Source organism: Ranitomeya variabilis, chromosome 5 (assembly GCF_051348905.1).
Source record: "Ranitomeya variabilis isolate aRanVar5 chromosome 5, aRanVar5.hap1, whole genome shotgun sequence".
In the NCBI taxonomy this organism is placed as follows: domain Eukaryota; kingdom Metazoa; phylum Chordata; class Amphibia; order Anura; family Dendrobatidae; genus Ranitomeya; species Ranitomeya variabilis.
Window position 1 is genome coordinate 205,286,181 of NC_135236.1, and position 11,373 is coordinate 205,297,553.

The window sequence follows — 11,373 nt, forward strand, 5'->3', positions numbered from 1 at the left end:
GGAAAACTGCTAGGACCTTTAGGGTAAGTTCACACTGGGCGTTTTTGCTGCGTTTTTATGCTAATTTTCATCTGCTTTTTACAGTACCAGCAAAGCCTATGAGATTTCAGAAATCCCATGCGCACACATTGTTTTTTGTGTGATCAGTATTTTGTGCTTTGCTGCTTTTTTTGGACATAGAGCATGTCACTTCTTTCAGCGTTTTTGCTGTGTTTTTTTCAGCATTTTTCACCCATTGAGTTGAATGGGTGTTGAAAAAACACAGCAAAACGCAGGTATTATTATTTGCTGTGTTTTTGCTGCTGAAAATTCAAGGACATTAGCATGGACAAAGAGGAAAAAAAAGCACCAAAATGCCCCAAATACACAACCAAAAATGCACCTAAACCTGCGTTTTTGACACCGCTTCTTTCCTGCCAAGAAGATCAGGTTTTGCTTCAGAAAAAAAAGCAGCAAAAACGCCCTGTGTGAACTTACCCTTATAGTATCCTCAAGTGCAGGCATAAAAAACATAAATTATTATGATGAAACTTGCCTTCATGAAAGGAAAGGAATACCAAGAATTACCTCTGCTGCAGAGGATAAGTTCATCAGATTAACTTCTTAAAGCACAAATTGAAAGTACCTCTGATAACCAACTAGTCTGTGTGGGAGACAGTGAGCGGATGGTTTCTATGTCTGTGGTGACCACTGTGAAGCTTGGAGGAGGAGGTGTGATGGTGTAGAGCCGCTTTACTGGTGATAATATTAGTGATTTATTCCAAATTCAAGGCACACATACCCTGCATGGCTACCATGGGATTCTGCACTGACATTACATTCCATCTGATTTGTGCTCTGTGGGACCATCATTTGTGTTGCAACAGGACAATGACACAAAACACCTCCAGGCTGTATAGGGGGTATGGTCTCTGTAACCAAGGAAGAGAGGGATAGAGTGCTAGGTCAAGTGACACAACCTCAGCCCTATGGACATGTTTGGGATGAGTTGGATCGCAGAAGGCAGAGAAGCAACAAATGCTCCAAGACTGCTGGAAAGTCATTCCAGGCCTGATGAAACTGCTTGAGAGAATCCCAAAGGGGTGTAAAGTTGTCGTCAGAGTAAAAGTACATAGAGGAATCTAAGGCTTATCACATGTATTCTGGTTTGTTTCACCGGTGTTTCCTTCTTGTTTCTATATATGTTCCTTGGTGGTTTTGCTGCCTTTAGTTTGAATTTACAATGTGCACTTTCCAGTAAGAACACACGGTGCTGTAACTCGTCAAATGAACAAGATACGGTAAGTAATGTTTACAAAGCTCCTTGTTAATTATATATAGTGTTAAGGCCCCGTCACACTTAGCGACGCTAAAGCGATCCCGACAACGATACGACCTGTCAGGGATCGTTGCTGCGTCGCTATGTGGTCGCTGCTGAGATGTCAAACAGTGAGATCTTCCCAACGACGCAGCAGCGATGCGGCGACCTGTAGCGACCTGTACAACGATGTCGTTGGTCGTTGTGACCCTGTCACATGGCAGCTATTATGACGATTCAGACCTCGATGAGGGACGTCCTGTGTGACGTTGTAGTCAACGAGGTCGTTGGTAAGGTGTCAAACACAGCGATGTGTGCTACCCAGCGGGACCTCAACGATCAAAAAAAGGTCCAGGCCATTCCGACACGACCAGCGATCTCACAGCAGGGGCCTGGTCGCTGCTACGTGTCAAGCATAGCGAGATCGCTACTGAGGTCGCTGTTGCGTCACAAAACTTGTGACTCAGCAGCGATCTCGCTAGCGACCTCGCTTAGTGTGACGGGGGCTTAAGGCCTCCTTCAGATTTCCTTCTAGCCACAAGGTGTGATGGTTTGCAAATCACATGCATGCAGTTGAGTGACTTCCTGCTTACAGGAGAATTATGCCGATTATTCCGTGCCCACTGTCGCCATACAGCAGTCTGCAGTCCTTTCTTTTAAGCCAAAAACGTCCTTTTGAACTCAAACTTCCTTTTCTATAGAGATCACTTTGCAGCAGTCATCATCTTCACAGGGAGGATTACATGGAAAGGTGACATCAATACATAAGTGACACTGGATCACTTGTGTGACAGTCAGTGATGGACACAACTCCCATCCCGACCATTGTACAATGCCCATGGCACAGATTATGGCCTCGTTTCATTACTTAGTTTCTTATTACATAGAACTGCTTGAAATGTTAGAAAAATGATAGCAAATCTACAAATCACAAATAATTTTTTCAATTTACTTATTTTCACAGCACTACCGGCAGCTTTACCTGCTGTGTGGCTTAGTAGGGAGGGGCATGGCCAAGTGCGGCCTACAAGTGCCTCATAATTTGTGCCAAAAAGTGGCTTAAATTACAACAGGAATGTACTCTGTTCAGTGACGGTGGCATACGGCTGCTGACAGATGTGCCAAGTGTATGATGAAGAGGTAATAGCAATTCTGCTTTGCTTGGGCCAGATTCACACATCCATTTGATGCACAGACTGGCTGCGGGCCTCCCATATATGAGGCTGTCAAGTCCAAGTTAGGATATCAGATTGAGAAATCTGCATGTATGAATTTGTTCATAGACCGGTTTCTTGAATTTGCCATTGTAGACAAACAACTGGGAATAAAATGGGCTTTTTATCCACTAAAGTCATGTGAGCACTGACAAGGTGGAGACCAGGGTGTCTAAAATCGCAGGCCATCTAATTTCACCATTTGCTTTAGGCATAATTTGAATACCCGTATGTCAAGGTCCCGGCACGGCACTGTCCGCGGGTCTCCTGAACAAACTGGACAGCCTCCATATGTCTATGAATCATGGTCTGAGCTCGGAATACGGCATTAATCCCTTAACGGCCAGAGGTATTTGTTTTTGCATTTTCGTTTTTTGTTCCCCTTCTCCCAGAGCCATAACTTTTTTTATTTTTCCGTCAATATGGCCATGTGAGGGCTTGTTTTTTGGGGGATGAGTTGTACTTTTGAAAGTCACCATTGAGTTTAACATATCATGTACTGGAAAATAGGAAAAAAATTCCAAGTGCGGTGAAATTACAAAAAAGTTCAATACCACAGTTGTTTTTTTGGGTTTTTATACCATGTTCACTTAATGCTAAAGCTGACCTGCCCCTATGATTCTCCAGGTCAATACGAGTTCATAGACACCAAACATGTCTAGTTTCTTTTTTATTTAAGTGGTGAAAGAAAATTCCAAAGTTTGTTAAAAAAGAAAATTGGGCCATTTTCCGATACCCGTAGCGTCTCCATTTTCTTAGGGTTGGGTGATGGCTCCTTTTTTGTGTGCAGAGCTGACGTTTTTAATTGTATCTGCACCAAAATGGTATAATCTTTTGATCTCCCGTTATTGCATTTTAATGCAATGTTGCAGCGACAAAAAAAAACGTAATTCTGGCATTTTTACTTTTTTTTTTTCTCGCTATGCCGTTCAACAGTCTGGTTAATTCTCTTTTTATGTTGATAGGGCTATTCCGAATGCAGTGATGCTAAATATGTGTATATATATTTTTTTTTATTGTTTTATTTTGAATGGAGCGAAAGAGGGGTCATTTGAACTTTTATATTTTTTTTTTAAATATTGTATGATCTGCTCTGCTACATGCAGGAGATGATTAGTTCGCTTGTATGTAGCAGAAATGCTCATAGCAGTCTGGCTGTGACAACCATAGAGGTCTGCTGGAGACCACTAGTTGTCATGCCGATCCATCGGTGACCCGCAATCATGTGACGGGATCACTGATGGGCGGGTTTAGTGACACACTTCCGGTAAGCGCTAGTTAAACGCCGCTGTCAGATTGACAGCGGCATTTAACTAGTTGACAGTCGTGGTTGGATCACAATTCCACCCGTGGCTGTTGCGATCACATGTTAGCTGTATAGATCAGCTCTCATGTGCCCAAAAAGGTGCGGGCTCAGCTCCGGAGCCCGCAGCAAACAGGGGGAGTCTGACATTGGTGTACTATTACGCCCGATGTCGGAAAGGGGTTAATCTTTGGCGTTAATCGTGTACTGGCGTTTTCAATTTGTGTTTCCTGCCAAGTTTTATTTTATTTTTTTTGTGTCTTGTACTTTTCTATATCAAACATAGGAGAGTATATCATCCATCCACCTATCCATGCATCGTTGTTTATCACCACTCTACATAAAAAATGACTTGTTGACCTTACAAGCTCTTGATTGAATTATTCTGTAACTCTCATATAAATAAACTGATTGATAATGATCCCAGAAATGTAACTTGAGATGAAGTGTTTACAACACTGGACCATTCATAAAATAAATTATTGACCACAAGTCTCCTGAGGCCATCTGTTAATTTGTTTTACAGCGAACAACTTCTATACTATGCATCCTCCACTCTATAACCTGTACAGAGGGTCAGAGTTCCTAAGAACAACCACAATCAGCTCCTTACTTTATCATTGTGGGAGAGGCGCCTCCCTTCCTCAATCTTGTTCTTGACATCTGTGAGCAATGTGATATGCCATAAAACTCAATTCTCAGAATACCCCTTTAAGTCTCATTTTGATTTCATTAGTAAGCTAAACTGTCCTATGTCTCTGTAAACATCCAATCTGCCCTAATCCTTCCATGTGTTTGCCCTATGTCAAATGTACTTTTTTAATCACTTAAAGGGAACCTGGAACCTGTCACCTCATCACCTCTGTAATGCTGTAGATAATCCCCCGATGTAACCTGAAAGATAAGAATAACAAGTTAGATTATACTCACCCAGGAGCGGTCCGAGTGCGATGGACGTCGCGGTCCGGGTCCGGCACCTCCCATCTTCATGCGATGACGTCCTCTTCCTTGCAGTGCGCAGGCGTCGGGCCCCTCTGACCTTTCCTGGCACCTGCGCACTACAGTACTTTACTCTGTCCTCAACAGGGCAAATCAGTACGCCTGCGCAGGAGCCGTGACAGAAGCAATAAATGGCTTCACTCAACCACTAACCATGAGTGGAGAAAAAGTTTTGGTTTACCGCGTGGGTTTACCGCGTGGGTTTACCGCAACAGAGAGGGGTCAGAAGACTATAGTATCTTGATTTCACATACTCCTGCACTAATAAGCAGGTTTCTGCTAGCAGTGCTGGGGTTAATCTGTTCAGGTGGGATCTCCCTGGAGCTTTCCTGCTTTGATGGTCTCAGCTGTTAAGTGTTGGCCACTCCCCTCTGCTTTATATATTCTCCTCTGGCAATCAGGAATTTCCAGTGTCACTTTCATACTGCCTGGTTCTGGAGTTGGAGGTGTTTGGAGTGTTGTTTGGAAGACTGTTGCTTGGTGATATGTCTGTGTGCATATCATCCTCTTCTATTTGTTTTTTCCTTCCTTTGCTTCCTGGTGTTCCACTCTGTTGTTTGTGAGTGCATATTTGTATGATTGTTTTTTTTTTTTCATTTATCCCTATACGTCTTCCCTTGTTAGTCTAGTTTGTGTATTTTAATACACTACAACTCCCCACTTTCCTGGGTGGGAGAGCAGACAGATGATTTAGGCGCTCAGAAAGGCATGGCATCTTCACCATCACAAGTAATCCAGGGAGCTGGGATAGCTAGGGCGCTCCTAACTTTAGGGATAGGAACAGAACCTCTAACACCGGGATATCCTGCAACAGTGCTGTGACACTTACAACTGTGAACATTTGGTTTTCTTTTTATTGTGAAGCAAACCACAAATAGGACAAAGCAACTGAAAACTTCAGTGTGCATAGAACTATTCATCCCTCTTTAGTCAGTTTTTTGTAGAGCCCCCCTTTGTGGCACTTACAGCTGCAAGTCGCTTTGGATAAGTCTCTGTGAGCTTTCCACTGGGATTTTTGCCATTCCACCATGCAAAACTGCTCCAGCTCCTTCCAGCTAAAGATTTGCTTCAGCAGTATGTTTTGGGTCATTGTCCAGCAAGAAAATTCCTGTATTTCGCACCATCCATTTTCCCTGTCCCTGCTGCTGAAAAACATCCCCACAAAAAGATGCTTCCACCACCATATTTCACTGTGGGGATGATGTTCTTGAGGTGATTAGCTGTGTTAATTTGGTGCCAGACATGGTGTTTATCTTGGTGGCCAAAAAGTTCAATTTTGGTCTCATCTGACCAGCACCTTCCTCCAGACATTTGGGGAGTCTCCCACATGTCTTTTGTTAAACTCAAAATGAGCCTTACAATGTTTGTGTGTAAGTAAAGACTTTTTTCTGTACACCTCTATGAAGTGTACAAGTTATTGTGGTTGTATGGACAGATACCCCAGTCTCTGCTTCAGAACTCTGCAGCTCCTTCACGGTTACTTTTGGCCTTAGTGCATAAGAATTAGTGATTTTGATCCCTCCACTTTACACCAACATGGAAGTTTTAATTTGTAGCAAATATGTTTTTCTAATTTGCTGCTGTATGAAAAATCCAGTACTTTTCTTGCAATAGTGTCAGGGGACACAACTCCGCTAACCGCCAATCGTCAGGACAATTACACAGTTAACTGATGAGTGATGGACGTGGCCTCGATTGTTTTCCCTACTAGGCCAGTTATTGGGGTACTCAAAGTGAGCGTTTGGTATATTCACCTTCGATTCCAATGCTTGGAACACATATATTCAGTGGGAAAAATAAGTATTTGATACACTCCCTATTTGCAAGTTTTCCCACCTACAAAGAATGGAGAGGTCTGTTATTTTTATCGTAGGTACACTTCAACTGTGAGAGACAGAATCTTAAGAAACAAAATCCAGAAAATCACATTGTATTATTTTTACTTAATTAATTTGCATTTTATTGCATGAAATAAGTATTTGACGCAATAGAAAAGCAATAAATAAACTTAATATTTGGTAAAGAAAACTTTGTTTGCAATTAGAGGTCAGATGTTTCCTGTAGTTCTAGACCAAGTTTGCACACAAAGCAGAAGGGATTTTGGCCCACTCCTCCATACAGATCTTCTCCAGATCTTTCAGGTTTCTGTACTGTTGCTGGGCAATATTGAGTTTCAGCTCCATCCAAAGATTTTCTATTGGGTTCAGGTCTGAAGACTGGCTAGGCCACTCCAAGACCTTGAAATGCTTCTTAAGGAGCCACTCCTTAGTTGCCCTGGCTGTGTGTTTTGGTTTATTGTCATGCTACAAGACTCAGCCACGACCCATCTTCAACGCGCTAACTAAGGGAAGGAAAGGAGGTTGTTGGACAAAATCTCGCGATACATGACCCCATCCATACTCCGGTGCAGTTGTCCTTTCCTCTTTGCAAAAAAGCAGCCCCAAAGTATGATGTTTCCCCCACAATGTTTCACGGTTGGGACAGTGTTCTTGGGGTTGTACTCATCCTTCTTCTTCCTCCAAACACGGAGAGTGGAGTTGATACCAAAAAGTTCTATTTTGGTCTCCTCTGACGACATGACCTTCTCCCATGCCTCCTCTGTATCATCCAGATGGTCATTAGCAAACTTCAAATGGGCTTGGACATGTGCTGGTGTGAGCAGGGGGACCTTGCGTGCCCTGCAGTATTTTAATCCATTACGGCGTAGTGTGTTACGAATGGTAATGTTTGAGTCTGTGGTCCCAGCTCTCTTCAGGTCATTGACCAGGTCTTCCCATGTAGTTCTGGGCTGATTCCTGACCTTTCATAGAATCTTCCTTAGTCCACGTGGCAAGATCTTGCATAGAGCCTCAGACTGAGGAAGATTGACAGTCATCTTGTGTTTCTTCCATTTTTTTAAAGGGAACCTGTCACCCCCAAAATGGAAGATGAGCTAAGCCCACCAGCATCAGGGGCTTATCTACAGCATTCTGTAATGCTGTAGATAAGCCCCCGATGTAACCTGAAAGGTAAGAAAAAGAGGTTAGATTATACTCACCCAGGGGCGGTCCCGGTTCTGTTCGGGTCCGATGGGAGTTGCCGTCCGGGGCCTCCCATCTTCATAGGATGACGTCCTCTTCTTGTCTTCACGCTGCGGCTTCGGCGCAGGCGTACTCATTTGCCCTGTTGAGGGCAGAGCAAAGTACTGCAGTGCGCAGGCGCCAGGCCTCTCTGACCTTTCCCGGCGCCTGCGCCTCAACAGGGCAGACAAAGTACGCCTGCGCAGGATCCGCAGCGTGAAGACAAGAAGAGGACGTCATCGTAAGAAGATGGGAGGCCCGGACCGGACCACGACGCCCCTCGGACCGCCCCTGGGTGAGTATAATCTAACCTCTTTTTCTCATCTTTCAGGATACATCGGCATTACAGCATTACATTACAGCATTACAGAATGTTGTAGATAAGCCCCTGATGCTGGTGGGCTTAGCTCATCTTCCATTTTGAGGGTGACAGGTTCCCTTTAATAATTGTGCCAACAGTTGGTGCCTTCTCACCAAGCTGCTTGCCTATTGTTTTGTAGCCCACCCCCCCCCCCTTATGCAGGTCTACTGTCCCAGCTCTTTGGTCTTGGCCATGGAGGAGAGGTTGGAGTGTGATTGATTGTGTGGACAGATATCTTTCATACACATAACGAGTTCAAACAGGTGCAAATAATGCAGAGTAGGAGGGCTTCTTAAAGAAAAACTAACGTATCTGTGAGAGCCAGAATTGTTGCTGGTTAGTAGGTGATCAAATACTTATTTCATGCAATAAAATGCAATTTAATTACATAAAAATGAAGCAATGTGATTTTCTGGATTTTATTTTTAGATTTTGTCTCTCACAGTTGAAGTGTACTTCTCCATTGTTTGTGTGTTAAAGTATTTTATTTAGTGATATACTGTACATTTATTCCGAAAAAAACAAAAAAAAATTCTCAAAATGGCGCCGGCTGCTCAGTAGCATCTATTGGCAATGTCACACCACTATGGCTATGTGCACACGGTGCGGATTTGCTGTGGATCCGCAGCGAATTTTACCGCGCAGAAACGCTGCAGATCTGCACTGTGATGTACAGTATAATGTTAGTTAATGGGGGAAAAAAAAAGATGTGCAGACGGTGCGGAATTGCTGCGGATTTCAAAGAAGTGTATGTCACTTCTTTTGTGCGGATCTGCAGCGTTTCTGCACCCCTCCATGTTAAAAATCCGCAGTGGCAAAATCCGCAGAAAATCTGCAGCAATTCCGCATAAAAAATGCACAAAATCCGCATAAAAATCGCGGCAAATCGGCTGCTGTGGATTCTGCCAGGAGCTGCGGATTTTCTGCAGAAAATTCTGCACCTCTTTTCTTACGTGTGCACATAGCCTATAACTTACATATTAACCCTATATCTGCAGTTTAATTGTTAGGCTAGGTTCACACTGCGTTAGTGTGACCCGTTTAACGGACTACGTTACGCCGCGGCATAATGCGGTGTAACGTAGTCCGTTAACGCCGCCATTGAATGCAATGGCGGACGCATCGCTAGCGCATGCCCACAATGGGCGTGCGCTAGCGATGTGCCGTCACTGAGTGACGGACCCTGGGACACGGGCTGCAGCGTTTCCGGGTCCGTCACTGCTAGCGCAGATAGAGCTCTGCTAGCTCTATCTGCGCTAGCGGGATGCAAACGCCGGCACTTGCGCTAGCAGCAGCGCGTTAGCGTATGTGCTGAACGGGCTGCTGCTAACGCAGTGTGAACTTAGCCTTATTTTACATGACTGTTCCCTTGTAATAACCTCATAGATAACATGCCAAATGTGTTTCATTTTTTTCCATCATTTGCATATTTGTAACATGTCTGTCCATCCAGTGATTCCCATAATTTCCTTCTTTTTCTTCTTGCTGTTGCAATTTCAACTGTAACTATTGTGCAAGCTGCGTATTATGGCTTATAGTGAGTGTGGTATTTATTTTTATTTTATTTTTTTGCCGGTGTTAGCTTTTTTTTTTTTTATTTTATTTTTTTTTATTTCTTTATACAGTAAATCAGCTCTCAGCAGTTCGCTGTCTCCTCACAAAATTACCAGTCACAGGAGAGGCGGGAGCCATGGGAGAGTTTATCAGGGTTCTTCCTATAAGCCCTATAGGGTATGTGCACACATTACATATTCAGTGCACCATTTCTGCATCTCTTAGCAGGCAGGAAAGAAACAATATAAAATAGGAGCTTGTTGCTGCATTTTTTTTTTGGTGCAAATTTTCCCCTCTCATTAGTATGGGTGAAATCTGCAGCAAAAACACCAAATCTGCAAGTCACAAATAAGAAACGTGTGCTTGAGACTTAATGATTCTCATTCACTTTGCCGGCATCAAGAAATTCTTCAGATTAGTGACAGATCTGTACAGAAAGAAAAAAAAAATGCAACAAATGTGCATTGTGTGCCCAGGCCCTTAGTCAGGCGGAGAGTCCAGTGATTGGCTTCTCCCAATAATCACCGCTGAGATACGCCTGGCGCAATCTCCCTCCCAGTCATTTCTATATTTCTTGTATCTTCTCTCTTTATATGGTGCTATTGGTTACTTATTCTCATACTGCGCACACATTCACATCTGGATATCATGTTACCGACTATAAGAATATAACATAATCTGTTCTCACACATTTCATTTTCTGTTCTTTGTCTTTGGAGTATTTCTTGTGCTTACTGGCTTTTTCTCTATATATTTTTGTCTGCAGGCCTACGGATCCGGCTGTGATATTGTTGTACTCGCACATGACTTTGAGTGTGTTCAGATTATCCCTGGTGCTAAACATGGAAATATCCAAGTCAGCTGTGTGGAGTGTTCCCAACAGCAAGGCCGGGTAAGCTCCTCTGCCGAGTGTCATGTATGGCTGACTGTAGAAGGTGGAGCGCATTGATTCCGCTGCCAGGATTACTGCATTGTGACTAATTGATTCCAGTTACATGGAATGGTGCCCCCAATCTACAAACCTCAGTAGTAAGGTCACAGGTTGTCGCAGCGGCTGTCAAAATACAATTTAGGAAAGTGAGTGCAACTTGATGACATAATGTAATGACTGCACGGATCCGCTTAAAAAACTACAGTATGTAAGGCTGGTTTCACATTTGCGGACAAGGGCTGCGTAGGTCCTCCGTTAAGCCCCGCCCTCTGCCGCGCCTCTTCCTTCAGCTCCGCCTACATCGGCATGCGTCCTGCGAACCCTATCTATAACATTGGGTACGCAAGCCATATATATTATTTTCTACATTCCACCTCAATTAGCTCTATCGCCATATTTCAGAATACTAACTGTATAGATTCTTCCACCTGATGAGGCTGGTGTATTTACTTTGAATATCCTCGTCAGAATGGCTGTATAATCCGTTTAAACTGAATCTCCGCCCACTTAGTGTGTCTGACAGCTCCTTAGTGTCTCGATCTCACACTGCTCGGTACCAGATGCCACTATTAATCAGGCTCGATGGGCAAAGACTGAATATGTTTACACTCAGGAACTATTATATTCTATAGCTGCACTAATGTATATCTTGATA

General features: G+C 43.5%; 1 protein-coding gene across 2 annotated transcripts in view; it reads left to right on the plus strand.

Annotated features, from left to right (window-relative positions):
• Window positions 1–11,373, plus strand: part of DMXL2 (Dmx like 2) — a 174,319-nt gene that overhangs the window by 20,398 nt on the left and 142,548 nt on the right. For both annotated transcript variants that reach the window (XM_077263739.1, XM_077263740.1), the window contains exon 2: window positions 10,554–10,679. In XM_077263739.1, coding sequence (XP_077119854.1) covers window positions 10,554–10,679 — 126 coding nt within the window. The remainder of the gene's footprint in view (window positions 1–10,553; window positions 10,680–11,373) is intronic.